This window comes from Macrobrachium nipponense, chromosome 12, assembly GCF_015104395.2.
Source record: "Macrobrachium nipponense isolate FS-2020 chromosome 12, ASM1510439v2, whole genome shotgun sequence".
In the NCBI taxonomy this organism is placed as follows: Eukaryota; Metazoa; Arthropoda; class Malacostraca; order Decapoda; family Palaemonidae; genus Macrobrachium; species Macrobrachium nipponense.
In genome coordinates this window covers 49,414,492-49,436,898 of record NC_087205.1, presented here as the reverse complement: position 1 = coordinate 49,436,898, position 22,407 = coordinate 49,414,492, and the positions used below count along the sequence as shown (strand labels likewise).

At 42.7% G+C, this 22,407-nt stretch overlaps 1 protein-coding gene across 1 annotated transcript in view; it reads right to left on the bottom strand.

The window, feature by feature from the left end:
• LOC135224520 (PAX-interacting protein 1-like) overlaps positions 1-22,407 on the bottom strand; it is a 363,885-nt gene that overhangs the window by 146,742 nt on the left and 194,736 nt on the right. The window contains exon 10 of the mRNA XM_064263576.1: positions 16,259-16,443. Coding sequence (XP_064119646.1) covers positions 16,259-16,443 — 185 coding nt within the window. The remainder of the gene's footprint in view (positions 1-16,258; positions 16,444-22,407) is intronic.

Sequence of the window (22,407 nt, the reverse complement as noted above, 5' to 3'; positions counted from 1 at the left end):
TTAAACGAGCAAATCGCCGAGTCTTCCTTGAATCCTACTTTATCCTGCAGAGCTTGTAACTCACTAATTCTTTTTGCCGTTGCTAACGATAAAAGAAATAGGCATTTTCTAGTTACGTCTCTAAATGAGGCCTGATGAGGAGGTTCAAATCTATCCGAAGACAGATATTTGAGGACTACGTCCAAATTCCCAGTTCTGAGGTACTGGCTCTTTAGACTTTTTGACGTCTCAAAAGATCTTATGAGATCGTGGAGATCTTTGTTATTTGCCAGATCTAAACCTCTGTTCCTGAATACAGCCGAGAGCATACTCCTGTATCCCTTTATTGTGGATACGGCTAGATGCGATTTTACTCCTCAGTGGAATAGCAAGAAATCAAGCAATTTCCGCTATAGAGGTAGAAGGAGGAGGACAACTTCTTGCTCTACACCACCTTCTAAAGACCTCCCACTTCGACTGGTATACTTTCGAAGTGGAGGTTCTGCGAGCTCTCCGCGATCGCGCTTGCCACTTCGCGAGAAAAGCCTCTCGCTCTGACAAGTCTTTCGATAGTCGAAAGGCAGTCAGAGCGAGAGCGGGGAGGTTTTGATGGTACCTCTTGAAGTGTGGTTGTTGAGAAGATCCGTCCTTCCTGGTAGGGATCTTGGAAAGTCTACGATCCACTCTACCACCTCCGTGAACCATTCCTGGGCCGGCCAAAAGGGGGCTATTAAAGTCATCCTCGTCTCTTTTGACGCCACAAACTTTTTCAATACTAACCCCAGGATTTTGAATGGGGGAAAAGCGTACACGTCCACTCGAGACCAGTTTAGCAGGAAGGCGTCTACCATAATTTGCTCTTGGGTCTTCCACGACCGAGCAAAACACTGGAGCCTTTTGAAATGTATGTTGCGAATAGATCCACGTGAGGAGTTCCCCACAGAGACCAGAGATCGCGACATACTTCCTCGTGCAGAGTCCATTCTGTATGAAGGACCTGGTTCCTCCTGCTGAGCCTGTCCGCCCTCACATTCCTTACTCCCTGTACGAACCTTGTCAGCAGGGAGATGTTCCTGTGAGACGTCCAAAGTAATAGGTTCCCTCGTGAGTTCGTAAAGGAACGAGGAGTGAGTCCCCTCCCTGTTTCCGAATGTAGGCAAGTGCGGTGGTGTTGTCCACGTTTACTTGTACTACCTTGTCTCTCACCAGCAGGTTCTAGGCTCTTCAAAGCCAGGTGAACGGCGAAGAGCTCTTTGCAATTTATGTGCCAGGACACCTGTGCTGGTTCCCAGGTGCCTGACACTTCCTCCGAGCCTAATGTCGCTCCCAACCCGTCTCCGACGCGTCGGAGAACAACACAGGTCTGGGTTCTTTGATCTTAGAGAGACCCCCTTTGTTCTCTTCCAGAGGCAGCAAACCACCACTGTAGGTGTGCCTTTACCTCCACTGGAATGGGGAAAACGTCCGACAGTTGTCCGTTTTTCCAGCTCCAAGACTTCTTGAGGAAGAATTGAAGTGGGACGGATATGAAGTCTTCCGAGAGGGAAGAATTGTTCCAGCGAGGAAAGCGTCCCCAGAAGGCTCAACCATTCCCTCACTGACGTTTGCTGTTTCTCTAAGAAGAGAGAGATTATCCTCAAACCTTTTTCGGTTCTCTCTTGCGAAGGAAAACTCGCAAAACCCCGAGAATCCCTCCGAATCCCCAGATAGACTAGGTCTTGTCTGGGGGTCATCTGAGACTTCTCGAGGTTCACAAGCAATCCCAACGCCTTGGTCAAATCTAGAGTTAACTTTAGGTCCTCCAAACACTGTCTCTCCGATCTGGCCCTGATGAGCCAGTTCGTCTAGGTACATCGAGACATTCACTCCTTTGAGATGAAGAAATCTCGCCACATTCCTCATCAGGCTTGTGAAGACCTGAGGAGCTGTGGACAGGCCGAAACACAAGGCTCTGACTGAAATATCCTTCCCCCCGTCATGAAACGGAGGTACTTCTTCGATGAAGGGTGGATCGGGACGTGAAAGTAGGCGTCTTGGAGATCTAGAGACACCATCCAATCTCCTTGTCGTAATGACGCTAGGACTGAAGCAGAAGTCTCCATAGAGAACTTCTCCTTCTGAACAAACTTGTTCAGAGCGCTGACGTCTAGTACTGGTCTCCAGCCTCCGAGGCTTTCGCCACTAGAAAAAAGGCGATTGTAAAACCCCGGGGAGTTTTGATCCAGTACTAGTTCTACTGCACTCTTGTCCCACATTTGTTCCACCATTGATCGAAGAGTATCCCTCAGCACAGGATCCTTGTACTTGGCTGATAGTTCCCTTGGTATAGACGTTAGGGGCGGAGTATTCAGGAAAAGGGATACGATATCCCTTCCTTAAGATCTTTAGTGAAGACGCGTCTGCGTCTATCAGTGTCCAGGCTTCCACGAATTCCAGGAGCCTGGCACCTACTGGTGTTTGGAGGAGAATGTTTCATTTGCCCTTTTTAAAGGGACGAAAGGCGGACCTACCTCTTCTCTCTGGAGCCTTCCTTCTTGCGGGAGGTCTGGAGATCGGACCACCTCGAAAGGGCTGCCTAGAAGTGCGTATGGTTCTTTCTTTGTTCCGACACTAAAGCAGGTTTCTTCTTCCTAGCCTGACTGCGTCAGAAGATCCTGTGTCGCCTTCTCTGTTAAAGAGTGAGCTACGTCCTTCACTAACTTAGAAGGAAACAAATAGTCCGAAAGAGGAGCATATAGCAGAGCTGCCCTCTGCGCATGCGAGGACTGCCTTTGTTAAGAAGGCGCCATACACTGTCCTTTTCTTCAAAAGACCTGCTCCAAATAATGCATAGACTTCCAAAGATCCGTCCTGTACTGCTTTGTCGATGCACGACAAAATGCATAAACAGGGCTTCAGGTTCGATTCCCTGCGAATCGAGCTTTCTTGGACATCACCCCAAGGGACCAATCTAAGAAGTTGAATACTTCCAATACATGGAAAAGTCCTTGAGGAGATGATCCAGTTCCGAAATACTCCAAGTTATGCGGGCAGAATTAAGACTAGGACGCCTTGAAGCGTCAACTAACGTTGAAAAGTTCTGCCTCTGTAGTAGAAGGGAGAGCGATACCCATATCCTCCCCCGTCTTGTACCCATCCATGCCTCTTTTCCCAGCTAACCTTGCTGGAGGCATGCAAAATACTGTCCTGGTTAAGTCTTTCTTCGACTTCATCCAGGCGTCTAAGGCGTGTAGAAGCCCGCTTCATCGAGATGGTGGGCTTCATTCTTCAGAAAGACGAAGTCTTCTTCGCCTTCGCACTCGAAAAGAGCGAGCGCGGAGAAGGAGGAGCAGCCGGAGTCAACTCGTCTCCGGTATTCCTCCAGAAGCATGGTTGTCAACACCTTATAGGTTGGTTTGGACAAGCCCTCTCTTCCAAGATCGTCATCCTCCGAGTTTCGTTCGAACTCGTGATAATCCTGAGTTTCTGTTCTCCTTTTCAGAATGTTCCTCTTCTGGGGGAGACAAACTCCTGATCGGAGAGGGGCTAAGGGAATGAAAGTCTTTCCTTTTCCCATTCTGATCGACTTGGAAGCCGTCACAACCTGCGGCTTCTCTCGCGCTTTAGAAGACGTCATGTATGACGCTTCCGCTCTCCGAGCGTCATGTATGACGTCTCTTGTTGACGTTTAGAAGACGCTTCGCGTCCGGAAGACGCTTCGCTTTCTAAGGGCTTCCTACTCGGCGTCACAATCTTGGACGGAGCGTCACGTCTAAGATCCTCTTGATTTGACGCTTCACTTCTAAAAGACGTCTTCCGCAGCAGGTGCGAGAGGACGAGACTTCTTAATAGAAGCGTCACGTCCTTCCGACGGGGCGCTAAAACTCCCACAAGAGATGATAGTTGTTCTTGCACCGCCATAATGATCTTCCTTGACGCTTCTCCTACGTCTAGCGCCTGACGCCCTTCGTCATCAACTCGGGGAAGAAGCATGATGGGGTGTACTTCCTCATAAGCGTCAGGAGACGTTGACGCCCCCTTCGCCTTCTTAATAGCAGACGGGGCGTCATCCGAGAAGCGCTCCGGGCTAGAATCAATGTCTTGCTTCATATGACGCTTCAGCGGTCTCGATAAGGTCGACTCCTTCCACCCCTCGTTTATGAGGGAGAGGGAGAGGACGAGAAACACTCGCGAAGGACGCTTTTCCTGTAGCGCCCTTGAGCTGGCTGCCATGAAGCAGCTAGCTGAAGGGACGTCTGACCGTTGGGATCCCCACGACCTCCTTAAGGCTTTCGACTTTCCTTCTCCTCTGGGCATGTGAGCTTGGAAGAGGTCTAGGCCTGGGAGCGCCGCAGGGACGATCAAACGCCCCCTCCACAACACTGATAGGGCTCACTTCACTAAAATTTTCACTATCACTAGCCTTACCTTTCGAGTCCGCCATCTTGGACTTCATGTCTCGAATCGTCGCTTTCAGATTGGCGATTTCCGATGCCGAATCGAAAAGACACTCTGAGAATGAGATTTATAGGGAGATTCTCAGAAGTAGGGTTAGAATTATTATTTAAAGGCTCATAGGCCTTGAATTCACACCTTTCAGTCTTCTAACTCTATCCCTCTCTAACTTCTTCAAATAAGAAGTCAAAGTCTTCCATTCTTCTGCATTCAAACTCTCGCATTCCTTACAAGTGTTAGTAGCAGAACACTGCACCCCCCTACATTTACGGCATACAGTGTGAGGATCAACCGAAGCTTTCGGTATCCTCACCCTGCAGCCTACATTCACACACATTCTCACACTCACATTAGAATCAGACATCCTGAGAAAAATCCAAAAGAGTTATTCCAAAAACAGTCCACAGTAGCGAATGCCAAAACACGATCCAAATACGTCACCAAAAGTCGAAAAAAACGTTGATAAATGTTGAAAAAAGAATCCAAGTCAGGAGGTAATAACAACAATGTTGATACCACCGGCGACAGAGAAAATATGATAGAAAACGGGGATGGTTCCTAGTCCTGCCACCCAGGGCAGGCCGGTAGATCACCTGACCTACCTGTAGCGAGTGGCGCGAAATTTGAATTTCTGTCGGGGACGACGGAGTCTTAGCTATGTATATATCTGACAGGTAAGTTGATTGTATGAAAATAATATTTTCCTGAGAAGGGTTATATATGAGCACGATTCATTATCAGTATCTGAAGCTAACTTGAGCACTTCATTTAAAAACCAGGAGACCGTATGAGGTCGGTTTACTGGTCTCAGATGAGCACATGCTCTAGGGATAGACGAGAAGTACGAATCTGTTAAATCAATATTAAAGCCAGACTGAAATATCTTCCTCAAAGCGGATTTAGTCGTAGTAATGGTAGTAGCGGCTAGACCTTTTTCGAACAGAGTTCTAAAAAATTAAATTGCCAGATTTGTAGTCATTGTCTGAGCATTTGATTCTTTTAGAAAGATGGCTAACTTCCTCACTGCTGAATCATACTGCGAGTGTCGATTCTCTTTTGTCTGATTCCACAAACAATATGTTTAGCGGATCAATATTAGCATCTTTCTGTGCCGCAAACTTCATGAAGTCCATAAAGTTAGGGCATTCAGAACTCTTAAGGAAGCTGACACAGTCTGAGTTTGTACCACCTGAGTCAACTTTGAGTTGGGAATCCTTCTGGGCCGAAGTTTCAACTCTAGTAGAAGAGGAAACCAATTGCTCTTTGGCCAGTTGGGTGCTACCAATGCTATCTGCCCTTTGAAAGATCTGAGTTTGTGTAGAACTTTCATCAAAAGGTTTATTGGCGGAAACAGGTAAATCTTCTGCCAATTAATTGTTCCAGTCTAAGGACATAGCATCTGTGGTGTGAGCTAGAGGATCCAAATTGGGAGCCACATAACAAGTAAGTTTGTGGTTTTGGACTCCGTGGCGAACAGGTCCACCTGAAGACCCGGCATCTGTAGGCAAATCCAATTGAATGACTTTGCGTCCAAGGACCACTCCGATTCCAACGGAGTTGTCCTGGACAGTGAATCCGCAATGACATTCCGTAAACCTGCCAGGTGAGTAGCTGACAGGTGCCAATGATGTTTCATTGCCAACGAGAAGATCGCTATCATCACGTGATTTATGTGGCTTGACTTGGAGCCTCCTCTGTTTAGGCAGTGAACTATCACTGCACTGTCCAAGACTAGTCTGATATGAATATTCCTGGCCGGAGCTAGTTGTTTCAGGGTCAGGAAAATGGCCATTGCTTCTAGGATGTTGTACTGAGAATAGCCCCCCCATCCGCTCAGAGAGGCGTCCGTGTGGACTACTAGAGACGGCGGGGGAAATTGGAGCGGAACCAGCTTGGAAAGACTCCTGACTGTCGTCCATGGACGTAGTCTTTTCCTTAGTATCAGCAGAATCAAGGAGATTTTCTCTCTGAGTCTGATGTTGGCTCTTCTCCGCCATACCCGGTTGATGTCCTTCAGTCTTGCTTTCAACAAGAGATCTGTTAGTGAAGCAAACTGAAGTGAACTTAATACTCTTTCTTGGGTACGACGAGAAGCCCGTCTGTTTTTGAGAAATTGTCTCGTAGCTTTGGCTATCTCTTTGCACTTGATTGGTGGAAGAGATAGTTTGTGTGTGGTTAGATCCCACTGAATTCCTAACCATTGAAAGCGAGATGCTGGAATGAGACGGGACTTTTTCTTGTTTATCTGGAATCACAGATACTCTAGAAATTTTATTACTTTGGCTGTTGCCCTGCGACATTCCTTGTCGTTGGGTGCCCAAATGAGCCAGTCGTCTAGGTAAGCTACTAGTGTAACTCCCTGAGCTCTTAGTTCTTGAATTATTGTCTCTCCTAGCTTAGTGAATATTCTGGGTGCTATGTTGAGCCCAAATGGCATGACTCTGAACGAGTAAGCCTGTCTTCCTTGTTTGAAGCCTAGGTAGGGAGAAAAGTTTGTCGCTATCGGGACGTGATAATAAGCATCTGTAAGATCGATAGAGGTGGTGACGGCCCCACGGGAAAGTAAGGTCCGCACCTGCGAGACGGTTAACATGCGGAACTTGTCACATTGAATGTTTGAGTTGAGACGGGACAAGTCCAGAATCACTCTTCGTTTGTCCGTGTCCTTCTTTGGCACGGTGAACAAACGTCCTTGAAATTTCAGGTGTCTGACTTTCTTTATTGCCTTCTTTTGAAGAAGGTCTTTGGCATAATCTAGAAGGTCTGTCGTTGGTATTTGGTGGAATCTGACTGGTGGAGGAGGCCCTTTTATCCATCTCCACCCCAGACCTTTTGATACTATACTGTGGGCCCACATACTGAAGGTCCAATGGTCCCAGAAGAGGTACAGTCTCCCACCTACCTGGAGAGGATCATTGATTAATTGAGGTCTTACTTCCTCTGCCTCCTCTGAAACCTCTGCCCCTGGAGATAGCTCTGGAACCAGCTCTATGCCGGTAAGCTCCTCTTGATCTGCTACCCCTTGCTTGCCTGTTATAGTTTTGAAATGCTCCCTGCGCTTCAAATGAAGCGCTGAAGGCAGGGGACGTCATAAATGTAGCCGAACTCGAGGACTGTTGAGTTGGCTGACTTTGTAATAATACAAATTGTTGCTGTGGTCGTGCCTTAGAAGTTGAAGGTTGACCAAGCTGGGAGACAGGAACTGCTTGTACCACTGTCTGTGACTGAGAGGTCTGGAAGGGCTGAGACTTCCTGACCCTCTTCTTATTTTTGGGTTGTGGTCCGGAGGCCTCAAACTTCCTCTTGAAGGGAAGGCCCCAGCAGACACGAAGATTCTGATTAGCCCTAGCCGCTTCACTGATGACGCCATTAACTACGTCATCAGGAAAGAGTTTGGGTCCCCAGATCGATGCCTTAACCCTCTTACGCCGACTGGACGTATTTTACGTCGACATTTTTTGTCTCCCATGTGCCGACTGGACGTATTTTACGTCGACTTACAAAAGTTTTTTTTTAAATTTGCGGAAAAATACTTATAGGCCTACCAGCCTAAAACTTTTGAATCACGCGCCTTGGGGGATGCTGGGAGTTCACGGATCAAGGTGTTGTTTTGTTTACAATCGTTACGCAGGTGCGCAAGCGCGAATTTCTTTCTTGCCGCACTAAAAAGTATCTGTGACACATCTTGGAAATTATTTCATCACTTTGACATAATTTTTGTACCATTGTAAATTAGCCGTTACATGAAGTATTATATATGAAAATGTGCACATTTTTATGTAGAATACAACAATAAAATACTCATGATTGTAGCTTTTATCAGTTTTGGGATATTTTTATATAAATAACGATAATTACCAAAATTTCAACCTTCAGTCAACTTTGACTCTACCGAAATGGTCGAAAATCGCAATTGTAAGCTAAAACTCTTATATTTTAGTAATATTCAATCATTTACCTTAATTTTGCAACTAATTGGAAGTCTCTAGCACAATATTTCGATTTATGGTGAATTTATGAAAAAACTTTTTCCTTACGTCCGAGCGGTAATCTTTCGAAAAAAATCATACATGCGATTGTGGTAATGTTTGCACCATTTTAAAATTAGCCGTTACATAAAGTTTTATATATGGAAATGTGCGCAATTTCATGCACAATACAATTAAAAACAACCCATGGTTGTAGCTTTTATCGGTTTTGAGATATTTTCATATAAATAACGATAATTGCCAAAATTTCAACCTTCGGTCAACTTTGATTCTACCGAAATGGTAAAAAAACGCAATTGTAAGCTAAAAAGCTTATATTCTAGTAATATTCAAGCCTTTACCTTCATTTTGCAACAAATTGGCAGTCTCTAGCACACTATTTTGATTTATGGTGAATTTATGAAAAAATAACATTTTCTTTACGTCCACGAGGTAACTCTTCCGAAAAAATCATACGTGCGATTGTGGTAATGTTTGCACCATTTTAAATTAGCCGTTATAAATTTTATATATGAAAATGTGCGCAATTTCATGTAGAATACAACAAAAAATAATTAAAGGTTGTAGCTTTTCTCATTTTTGAAATATTTGCATATAAATCACGATAAATAGAAAAAAAACCACGTTCGGTCAACTTTGACTCTACTGAAATGGTCGAAAAACGCAATTGTAAGCTAAAACTCTTACAGTCTAGTAATATTCAGTCATTTATCTTCATCTTGAAACAAATTCAAAGTCTCTAGCAAAATATTTAGATTTATGGTGAATTTAAAAAAAAATCTTTCCTTCCCTCCGCGCCTGGATTCTCCGCCACAAATCTCCGAAATGCGTACGTACCATTCTCGGAATATTTGCTCCGTTTCATATTAGGCATTTCATAGAGTTTTATATATGAAAATGTGCGCAATTTCATTTAGAATAAAACAAAAAATATTTGAAGGTTGTAGCTTTTCTTATTTCCGAAATAATTGCATATAAAAAATATATATATAAAAAAATTCGACATTCGGTCAACTTTAACTCGTCAGATATGGTCGAAAACTGCAATTGTAAGCTAATACTCTTACAGTATAGTAATATTCAATCATTTGTCTTCATTTTGAAAGAAATTGGAAGTTGCTAGGACAATATTTAGATTTATGGTGAATTTTTGAAAAAAATATTTGTTTACGTCCGCGCGTTACGAATTCATGCATTATTTTGTGATAATATTTTCTCTGTGTTGCTTTTATCGTTTTACAATGTGTTATATACCAAAATGATCGCAATTTAGTGTACATTACAACGAAAAAAAGTAACTTGTTATCTTTAACTGTTTTGTGCACAGCGTGATTTGAATACAATTATATATGAAATTTCGTTTTTGCGCTATCATATATCGCATTATTTATATATGATAATGATAATTTTTTTCATTTCTGATGCTTGCATACTAAACTTCAGCCAATGACAAAAAAGGAGCCAAAAATGAACTCTTAATCTTGAAAACTAAGCGCGCTGTGATTTTTTGAAAAAAAATATTTTTTCCGCTTCCGCGCTCACTCTGAAACACCTCCGGCACACGGGAGACAATTTTTTTTTACCGCTTCGGCGTAAGAGGGTTAATAAGTTTGTTAGGCTCATGCCTGATGGAAGCGTAGGCAAGGACATGCTTCCTGCAATTCCACCTAGCAACCATAATGTCATACAGGTCACACTGGAAAGTCTGCAGCAGTGACTTTGTTAGGACCCGGAATAAAGGTTCCTCAGCGTTGACAGAGGCCGTCAACTCTGCGGTAGTAACCGAATTGATCGACCTACTCAGTCTACATTTTGTTTCAAACTCTGCCTTTACCATGGCATCTGGAATTCTGGGTAATCTCTCACTAAACTGTGTGGAAGCACACTACGGATCGAGTCTGCCCACAGTGAAAGTTTCCGGAGTGCCCACCAAGCACTCCAAATCTCTGGGGAGCAGAGAGGTAGGCTCTGTCTCTCAAAGTTGAGGCATTGGTTTCTTCTCCATTCCGGCCTGCAGAGTTAATTCCGCAATCTTAGAAGTACAAGGGGTCGGGATGTTATCCCCCACCATGAACATGGTGTAGCAACCTTTGTTTGGCGTCAACCTAGTGTTGACGCACTCCCATTCTGAAAGGGTGCGGACCCCTGTCGACTGTGCTTGATCCCTAGGATAAATCAGTCTCCTGGGAAGGGAAATTGGAGGTCCGCCGGGAAGAATTCGTAATCTTCCACAGGACGGGTGCCACAGCCCTCAATAGTCAGCATGCCCTCAGAAAAGGGAGCACGCAGCGCTAACCGCCATGGGTTGTTGTCCTCGAATGGCGGGAGCTTAGATGCATCCGGTACAATAAAGGTCTGCTGCGTGGCTCCAGACTGAATAAGTCCGGCCAGCAAGCTCTCCTGAGTTTGAAGTCTCTGAGCCAGAGACAGGATGGACTGTCCTGATGTCTCTAAGCCCGAGGCGAGCTGAGAGGACATCGATTGGAATCTCGAGTCCACCATACTGCCCATCTTCTCCATGAGAAGGTTTGCAAAAGCGTCAGGGTTAAAGCCGGACTCCATCGGTCTGGCTTTAGAACCTTTAGCTCTCGACCCCTTAGTTGGGGGAGTAGTTTTTGTCGAGACAGCCAAAGGCTTGGTAGCCAATGACGACCTGGCGGAGTCCGCCGGAGAAGGCTTAGCTGGTCTGGCAGCCTTTGGCAGGGACTTCTCTTTTAGAGTTTTCACCTTGGGGATTACAGAACCAGACCTATCCCCAAGGATCCTGGACTTTGAGAAGCCCTGAAAGGAAGAAGTAGTAGCTGGGCTAAAAGTAATGATTTTTTAACTAAAACCTCCTGCCTCACTTACCTCCATACCTTCTTCCTGAGAGTCGATGGTCATTGGCTCCCGATGCAAACTGATGGCTGCTACTTCTCCTGTCACCTCCTCACATAATCCCTCTTGGTCTTCCAAGGGGGATCTGGGTTTCCAAGCAGATCCTCTCGATGATAGGGGCCACCAGTTCCCTAGCTACTGCTGCCGAAGTCCTTGCGTTCGGATAAAGAAGAGAACACATCTCCTCCGACAGCATATAGGGCATCCAGCGGTCACGCTCCTCCCAAAACCACCCACCCAGACCTTAAGGTTTGCCAGTGAGGAGGCCTTGAGCGCCAGAGGGGTCTGTAGGAAAGGACGAAATCAGATCCTCCAGATATTGCCCATCATTTGCGGAACTATGATCCAAAATCAAAACATTACTGAGGTGCGGATGGTACCTACTGACTCATTAGTCACGTTCTCCACTAGAGCGTAACATACTTCGCAGCCGTCAGGATGCCAGACTAAGATGTCGTCCATCCGTACCGAACAGCTGGCATGAGATCAGCAGACCTCATGCCCACATGGTTGCTGGATAACGGCTGAGCAGCCCAACTCCAAACAGCGTACCATCTGTAAGTTGGAATTGATACACGAGTACACTTATACTAGTTCTATCAAATCTAGTTACAGGAAAAAATCAACTCCTCAATAAGATTTCTTACTAAACATTAACCTCTTGCATGTCTCCGCCTGCTCCGGAGTCCATAATCTCGTTATCGTGAACGATAAGACCAGCTGAGCTGGCCTGATACGAGCAGAACAGGGAGCCAGGTGAAACCTAGTCTGAATCTGAACGCACCAGAGTAGAGTAGCTATTCCAAGTTAATTGGAAAAGCATTCTCTAAACCTAATTCCACCCCCACCGGAGTGGGGGAAGTAGCGATAACACCAGAGAAAAACGGAAAACAGAGCGGCGGACACAGCAGTACTAAGAACTCCGGCGTATAACAACCTGGCGAGTGTGATGATAGACCACACCTCGACCGAGTAATACAGGCCCGGAGAAGTACCAACAGAGATTACATAATCTTCTATTCCTTAACCTCCTCCGACTAATCCCCCGGAAAAGTGCTCGACGCTCCAGCTGCCGTTCCCCGGAAGGGTTACTAGGACAGCGAGCTAATGAAACACCGCCGGAACAGGTCCGGACCGGAAGGAACAGCACGGAGGGGAAGGGTAACTAGTAATCCCCTGGCAACAGCGACCGGTCAGGTAATTACCACCCTCCGAGAAGCCGTGAAAAAACCTACAACTAAAGGGGCAAAAGACGCTATGCCAACTGACATCCTAAAGGAGGTTCTAGCCAAGGCTATACCAAACCGAAAGTATTGAAAAAGGAATTATTGGAAGTACCGACGAATAAAGCCAATCCATCTACTAGCCTAGCCTAACCCTCCAAAATCAGATATACCGATCTGGTCGGGTAGCCTAGGACGGCGCCTATTAGAATGTCACGAAAGAGGAAACTCTAGAACCTAACCTAATCCTCCAAAATCGAATATATCGACCTGGTCAGGTAAGATAGGCCTAGCACCTACAGTCTGTAACAAGAGAGGAACTCTCTAGAAAAGGATCACCCTCCAAAACTAAAATATTAGTCTGGTCAGGATCGCCAGAACTAGTACCAACTAGGGTAGCGAGAAATACTCTCAACCGCCTAGCCTACCTTCCAAAATCTAACCTAGATCTGGTCGGGTAGGCTACGATAGGTAATAACACGCCCAAGGATAGGTAAATATTCGTGTAGGACTCCCAAACCTCGTCAAAATATAATAGCAATATAATATTATTATTATATAATAAACTAAATAACAATAAAAATCATCTACACAAAATGCATGAGCACTGCGAAATAATGAGTTCCTTTACTTCTCAGGTAATTTTGCGTAACACTAGGCTAGCCTAGGTCGCCTCAAACACAATACTCGCGCATGTAGTAGAATGAAAATATTAGTGCACTCTCATGAGAGAACCAAATCGCTCCTGAAGGACCGATGAAAAATGAGGGAAACCCCCTAATAGGCTATAAATAAAAGTGGTAAAAACCATGATAAATCAACCTATCGGAACCCATCAGGAACAAAATGGTAAAATTCCACGATAACAGTAAAGTAAACTGCGATGAGCAAAAAAGGTAATAATGATTTACCGTAATAAAAAAGTTGAGAAGACCAAGCCAAGTACACGGACAACAATGCATATAAATGGCCGACTCGAGAAACGATACACTCGGCTCTCAAGCAACGCTTCACATAAACAATACCACACAAAACGCACAGTTGCCCAAACACGTTCAAAGTCAACAAAATTAACACTCAACTTAGATGAAGATGCATCTTGTAAGTCCGAAGACATGATAAATCCAAAAATTTCACAAATACTATAGCAAACCAAAAAACAACGTCTTAGCATTAGCGAGTGCTATGAAGGAATGTAGATCCTTGGCAGTAGTAGTAGTGGCGAGCGGAGGGTAGCCGTTGTAACGGCGCCTCTCTGGTGAGGGATTTTGAGAGAGGAGAGAGCTAATTGACTAGAGGTCTGTGATAGTGGCATCCACTCGCCCCTGTTGCTATAACGGCACCCTATGAAGGTGATCGATCCAGAGATAGTAACTCTGGCATTCCATATGGCTTTTTTCTATGGTATATTTAGCAATTATTTATACCTTGAAATGAGTGCTATAGGTACATTTCACTGGGCGACACAGGCCAATCCCAGAAATAATAATAATAATAATAATAATAATAATAATAATAATAATAATAATAATAATAATAATAATACAAGCAGTTTTTTTTACCAGCAAAATAAAGCACATTTTTTAATGTTCTCCAAAACAGGCTGTAGTGGACAATAAGGATTGTGCCTTACTCAGCAAAGCTGCACACCTCCTGAGTGTTGCCCGACTAAAGGACAAGTCACCAACATCAATTTTTTTTTTTTTTTTTTGTAGGGTATTCAACATATTTCTTAATTTTTCCAAGTTTTTAAGTTACCCCAGAAGCTTGTTATTTTCTCATTTTTCAAAATGGATTATTTATCAATGAAAGAAGAAAGGTTGAAGTTTCTTTTCATTTTTTCAGAAATAAAGTAATGTATCTTGGTTACATTGTGCTTTATTAATTTTCCAAATTGGGGTATAAATTACCCCATGACAGTGTTTGTGTCCCTAGGAAAACATGAGAGTTTAAGGGTTAGAGAGTCATATATAGAATCATCAATATATGGATTGCTATAAACAGCAAATGCATAAACATTGCAGAAATTACTGAGACTTAATACAAAAATCTTCATAGCAATTACACTCCAAGTTTTTATGATGATACATAGGTCATCCAGACTCAGTGTACACAGCTATAAGTTGTAAGTGTGGGATGTTACGGCAATAAATACAGTTAGGGCCATCAAACCCTAGCATTAAAAATTCAATCTTCAACTTTCTTTTTTTTATCGTATAAGGAGTTCCAGCTACAACTTGTTAACCAGTTACTTCCAGCACTTTTTTTAATGACATAAACAGCTTTGTTCATCCTGTTAATGATTGATGAAATTATTGTAAATAATGTGAATACTGTTGTTGATTTTCATTGTATATTGTTCTGTTGTAATTTTTACTGTGTTACTAGTCTATTTATTAATTTTTGCTTCTAATTTTTATTGTTAATTTTAATTCTTTTGGGAGACATTGAGGTGAACCCAGGGCCTGCCACTCATTCCTGCAAGAAAATGACATAGTACTTTTCTCAACTATCCAAGGCTTAAAGTAAAATTTCCTTGATCTCCCAGAGTTGTGACTGTAACTACAATTTGATGTTTTTATTTGGTACACTTTTAAGTTTATTACTTAAAAGTGTACCAAATAAAAACATCAAATTGTAGTTACAGTCACAACTCTGGGAGATCAAGGAAATTTTACTTTAAGCCTTGGATAGTTGAGAAAAGTACTATGTCATTTTTCTTGCAGGAATGAGTGGCAGGCCCTGGGTTCACCTCAATGTCTCCCAAAAGAATTAAAATTAACAATAAAAATTAGAAGCAAAAATTAATAAATAGACTAGTAACACAGTAAAAATTAACAGAACAATATACAATAAAATCAACAACAGTATTCACATTATTTACAATAATTTCATCAATCATTAACAGGATGAACAAAGCTGTTTATGTCATTAAAAAAAGTGCTGGAAGTAACTGGTTAACAAGTTGTAGCTGGAACTCCTTATACGATAAAAAAAAAAAAAGAAACGTGCCAGGTTTGCCATAACAACAGGAGGAAAAAAAAAACCTGTTGAATTGATGAAGGCAAACGTGACGGGGAAAATAATAATAATGATATAGTGTACACAAAGCCACAAAGGTCTGTCTACAGCTTCAGGAAATCCAAATCTTTCAAGTCTTCCCATAGTACTAATAAAAAAGACTGCAAGCAGAAAAACGCTATTGGCACAGACTACACAGTGCTGCATAACAAAAAAAAATCTGACATAAAAAAAAATCATAGTCCAGCAGACTTGAGACAGCTAGACTAAACTTGACAGCAGTACTGGAACAGAGGGGAAGTGACACATACCCAAGGGTCAAGATGGAGCCAATATCACTGAACTTCTATTCTACTACTGTCTGACAAAGAATATCAGCATGTGAACATTTCAAGTTGTGAATACAGGCAAATATCAAGAGTGATGGGTTATGGTTATCAGTATTCTACAAAGTTGTTGTAAGATTAGTACATATATGGAAATTTTTTTCAAGGCAAAAATACACTCTGGTCATAATATTAATAGTGATGTCTGTCATATCTACCAAGAAAAATTACTTATGGTTGACCAACAATACATTAAGAACTGAGATGGCAGGTTGTTTTTCCATTCAGAATAATTTGCCAAGGCCAATTCTAACAAACATTTAATGTACTACAAAATAAAGGTTCATGCACTGGGAAAAAAATGAAGACAATTTTTTCTTAACAAAAATTACCACCTGCAGTGACTTACCCGAATGGTGTTGGAAGATGTATAGCCTGCCACGGAGGTGCCATTTTACCTCGCAATAATACATCATTCAACCAAAATACTGTGATACAGCGCTTATTTTCTCTCACAGCTTGCATAAAGACTGGTGATTTTTGATGTTTGCATAATAAATGGGTTACTCTTGCAGAGTCATACAGAGGAACCACCTGCAACAGAAGAGCTTTACAGTACATGAGAGCAATTTTCCATAAACGTTTCAGCTGTTCTTCAAACTATGCACTCAAGTACATTCCACTTTTAGAAAATTTAATGAGAAAAAATATTAACTGCAATATCAACAGGATGTCACTACAGAATAAGGAGAAAAACCAATGATACAAAATTTGACAAAACTACCTTGAAATGCTACATGATAGTATCAAGATTCCATTTTGATGGAATAGAGGCATCCCCAGTTTTCGGCTGGGGATCTGTTCTTGGCAGGTGCTGAGAAGCAATAACTGCCATGAAGAAAAACTCAGTGATTTATGGGGTTTATGATGCCAAGTTTCAGTTAATGGTGCTGGTAATCAGTGAATGGTACCTCTGTTAGGTACGTAATGGCATCATAACTCTATTATCAGTACCTTATGGCACCAATAACCAAAACTCGGCCCGTTATGGTGTCGTAAATCGCCGATTTTATGGTGCTAGACATGTGTTACAAATCCGGGTTGCCATTAACCAAGTCAGCCAATAACTGGGAGACTGCCTCTACAACCACTACCTGCAATCCACTAAACTACAGCCAGTCCCTGGTTATTGGGGGAGCTCGGTTATGGGATGATCCGGTTAATGGGGCTTGTCTGGCACCGAAAATCACCTCCGAAATGTGTGGTTTTCCAGTTATCAGCGCCAATACAGTGGTCCCCCCTATTCGCGGGGGATGCGTACCAGACCCCCCCGCGAATAGTTAGAATCAGCGAATGTTTGGAACTCCCTCCAAAAATACTCATAAAACTTAGCTATCCTTAACATGCAAACACCAAAGTAGCTAAAAAGACCATCCTTCATCAAATATACATAAAACATCCTATTATGGTTCATATTAATCTTTGAAATATTATTAATACTGTTTTAAAGTAAATCTTACATTTTATGGTTATACATAAATACGTACATACGTATTATGTACGTACTGCATGACTTAGTTACGTATGTGAAAATAATTCAGTCCCCCCATAAGTATTCAGTCATGCACATTTTCTTTCATACTGTTACTATTTGAGACATCCATTTTCTTTTTACAAGGGAAACAAATGTATGTGAAATCACAAGCGATAGAGAGAAAGAACAAAATTTGTATGAACATTAAACAATTGTTTTACGCTAGTACAACATATGTAAACCGGGTACTCACCAGGGATGAATGTTGATTAAAGATGATGATGATGAATTGGCCGTGCAGTCCAATGAATGACGATGAAGATATGACTGCACAGCTAAGCAGAGGAGTTACATATCCTCTGAGGGCGCCTCTTCACCTTCAGGAGGCGCTTCGGGAGGCAGTGACTCAGGCGATTTGGGAGGCACTTCTTCAGGCGATTCAAGAGGCACTTCTTCAGGCGATTCAAGAGGCACTACTTCAGGCGATTTGGGAGGCTTTGGAGGGTCTTTCTTCGTTCGTGTGATGAACATTGTGATTGGCAACTGCTGCCGTTGCTTCTTCATGGTGGTGAGAGCTTGATTATAGGGCTCCAATGCTGTGTCTAGAATATTAGAAAACTTCAAGGAGCGCTCCATGTAAGGATCCCATGTTGCGACAAACTCCTCGAGGTCGTTTACCATCTTTTTAACTTGGGACAGGCGTTCCAAAGTCAGGCCCTCCTCCTCCTCCTCCTCCTGATCCTCTCCTGAACCTGGAGTGTCTTCTTCCTCGCTGGCAGACTTCGTCAGCTCTTCCAAGTCTTGGTCAGTAAGGGGGTCAGAGTGGGCATCAATGTAGGGTGCCAGACTTCTTCCTCGGTGATATCGTCAAAGCCCTCACCACCAAGAATTTTTGCCAACTAGACTGCCTTATTAATGGCTGAATGCTGGATTTCCTGGGGAGAAAAGCCTGTATAATTATGGACACAGTCTGGCCACAACATACTCCATCAGGCATTCAGTGACTCCATCTTCATGTCCTTCAACGACCGGTCAATGACAGACAGACACGTGGCAATCGTGAATTTACGCCAATAATCTTTCAGCGCAAATTCACTGTCACGGTCCATTGCATCAACAAGGTGCTGGAGGGAGTTCCCAGTGTAGAGTGCCTTGAAGGCACGGATGACGCCCTGATCTATAGGCTGGAGGAGAGAGGTGGTGTTGGGAGGAAGGAACTCAAGCTGGACTCCTTTGGAATAAAGATCGAGAGGGTGGCCACCTGCATTGTCCATTATCAGCAAGACCTTGAAGTTGATGTCCAAATCGGCCAGGTATTGCCTAACTTGAGGAATGAAACTCTGGTGAAACCAGTACTCCGTCAGGACTTTGGTGATCCAGGCCTTGGGATTATGCATCCAGAAGACGGGCAGTAACGCCTTGTTCTTGTTCTTGAGTGCCCTGGGATTTGCAGCCTTGTAAATGAGGCCTGGTTTCAGCATGAAACCAGCCGCATTCCCGCACATCAGGAGGGTCACCCTGTCCTTTTGTGCCTTGAATCCGGAGGCTTTAGCTTCATCCTTCATAAGGTACGTCCGGGACGGCATTTTCTTCCAGAACAGGCCAGTTTCGTCCATATTGAACACCTGTTCTGGGCGATATCCTTTCTCCTGGATTATTTTCATGAAGGCCTGCAGATATTTTGCGGCTGCCTCTTTGTCTGCAGATGCAGCTTCCCCATGTAGGGAAACAGACTTAAGATGGAACCTTTTCTGGAACCGGTGGAACCATCCTTTGCTAGCCTGAAATCCTTGGGGAGCTGAGGACGGTCCCGGTTGTGGTTCTTCTTCTTCTTCGTCTTCCTCTTCAGTAGCTGGTTCTCCAAAGCCCAAGAATTCCAACGTCCCTTCTTCATCGCCTTCCAGTGCCTCCACATCTTCGGCTTTGGCTTCCTCTTCCTCACCACCTTGTGAAGCAGTAGGAGTTGATAGCTGCTGGTAGATCTGTCGTGCTTTTTGGCGGCGTATGATGTTGGAGTCAAGGGGCACGTTCTTCTTCCTGCAGTCCTTTATCCAGAACGCGCGTGCAGATTCCATTTTCACAATGGTTTTGTCTCTCACTGTGGACACAGCCTTTGCGGTGCCATGGAATGTCATACTAACACTTTTTCTTATTTCATTTTCTTTTTTCTTTATATATCTAACTGTGCTCTCATTCACTTTGAAATGGCGGCCGACTGCAGCGTAACTTTTTCCCTCCTTCAACATATCGAGAAGTTTCACCTTCTCGTCAAGCTTCATTACGGTCTTCTTTCTTTTAGCTTCTTGGCCAGAAGCCTTAGAAGGAGCAGGGCGCTTTTTAGGGGCCATTTTCGGTACGATGCACACAGATATTTGCTGATACGCACAAGAGCTTAGCGTTAACGTACGCGTATACCCGTAAGTTTCTGCGCAGTGAGGCTGCTGGGTACTAGATGCGCGATACCCACAATTCCATCTCCGCGAAATGGGGCCAGGGTTCAACCAATCAACACCAAGTGTACAACCAATGAGCGACAAGGAAAATGAATGCTGCTCCTGGATTGGCTGCTGTGCAGACAACAGCCAATAGCGTTTTAAATATCATTTTGTTTGGGTACTGCTGTAAGAAGGCATCACGGCATCATAAGTTTTGTTTATCGGCGGAAAGTTGGCTTGGGTAAAGCATCTTTTAAGAAAACCCGACTTTGTTACCGACATTTTGCTGTGTTTACATGAAAGTATTACAGAACTGTAATATTTGAAAATTAATAAAGCTATTTTTCATCATAAAAATTTATTTTGTCACGAAAATATACTCATTATGTACGTATGAAAAATACACGTACATGTATGTACTGCGTGCCGCCGACAGAAAAATACGTACCCTGCTACAAATATGTATATAATCATTGTCTTACGTACTTTAGATATGGTCTGCATACTTTTATTATCATCCTAAAACAATTTATGTACGTACGTACATACATACGCTCGTATCATAATTAGAAATCATCTTAAAAAGTTTCATAAAATGTACAGCCTGCACAATGCGTACCCAATTGACCCAATACGTATTTATGTAAGTTCAATGGCAGTGTTGCTAAACTAACGCATTTCACGCTAGCTCTGGAGTTTTCAGATTTAATCTAGCACCATTGTTTTCCAATTTGCGCGGTCGCGCAATCCTAGAGATTTTTATGATTATCTAACATGAAATTTGGCGTGTTATCAAAGGTAATGAACAAATTATTAATACATTAACACAGTGGTGCTTAAAAATCTGCCCTGACGCCAATTTTACAAAAACAACAACTGTCACGTGTGTGACACACCTTTGAATGTCTTTGAGACAAACCCTAAGGCTATAATTATAAGATTTGTATAGGGGTTGTTTTTCATTTCCAGGTACTACTTAAATCTCCTTCCTACATCCGCCCTGCCCTTGATCTCTCTCTTTTTCTACACCTCACAGTTATCCAAGCGAGGTTTTTTTTATGGGATAACATAGGCCCTCCAATTGCTTTTTCATCTGGAAAATATTTATTTTGTATACAATTGCCTTTCTCGGCTGTGAAGTTGATGTCTATCCGTGGCTGTGAGATGACCAGGAATGACATGTAAGTCAGTGTCAAAGTAACTCTACACTTCAGTCAGACCAAAACTTTGTTGCCATATCGTATTCAAGCAATACATATTCTGTTAGTTTCCTATCTATCATTTTGTGAGAGAGAGAGAGAGAGAGAGAGAGAGAGAGAGAGAGAGAGAGAGAGAGAGAGAGAGAGAGAGAGAGAGAGAGAGAGATGGCTGTACGTATACGATTGTTTTATTTTCTCAGTTGCCAACTCACTCTCTTATGCTTTATTTTACATATTATCTTGCTCACCAATTTATACCTACGATATTTTTATTCAATTCATTACATTAAGATTTATAAGGAATGTCTAATTAACAGAATAACCATATCATTATGAAATGTCCTTGTACGAATAGTTAACACATAAAAATTCGCATCCGCGAATAGCCGGGGATGACCGCGAATAATTATGTATATGTTCCACAGAGAAACCCGCGAATGGGCAAGTCCTTCCGCGAATAATTTCTAGATAGGTTCCAAAGAAAAATCCGCGAATCAGTGAGTTCGCGAATCCAGAGAACGCGAATATGGGGGGTCCACTGTAATAGAGTATTGGTGCCAATACATACCATATTACTCGTGTAACATGCGATCTCGAAAGACCCCCAAATTTTCACCCTTAAAAAATTTATTTACATGTATCTCACGTATCATGAGAGTTAAATTTGCAACACCAAATAATAACAGGCTAACCTCTTTTCCTCCTCTTTATCTATTCCATTTTTTAGTTAGGCTACCCCCTTTTCCTCCATCTCTTTATCTATCCCATCTTCTAGTTAAGTTTAAAAAAGTAAAAGAAATGCCGAAAGTATTGTTAGTAATGTTATACTTGTTGTGTAAACACATACAGCCAGAAACAGCAGATATGCTATGAACAACCTAATCTGATAACAACAGCCTTTTTGCTTGCATTTTAACCATGGTACGATAGTAAAAACTTACCGTAGTTATGTTACAAATGACATTAAGGAGAATAAGACTGATAAATTCTTACATTTCTATATCCTTACTCGCTATGGAGAAAAGATCGGCAAGGGCATATACTGCTAAATTTAACCTGTAAGTTTTAGCTGAAGCTGAGGAAAGAATGTTGATCTGCTAACGACTATTATCGTGTATTGGCAACGTGGATGAAACTTGCAAACTTCAGTACAGTACCATCAAACTCAACCGTAAACAACATTTGAGAGAAACTATTGGGCGTGAAAGAACACATTTCACTGTTTTCAATCCAATAAAAGATAAATACATAAAGCTCGTAGTGTTTGGACGAGATCAAGAGAAAAATATTGAATGGAATCTGTTGATTTTTGTTTACACAGTAAACATGCCCTCAGCACCATCCACTAACGAAAAAATAACTAAATTTTGTTCACAAACAATACGTATTT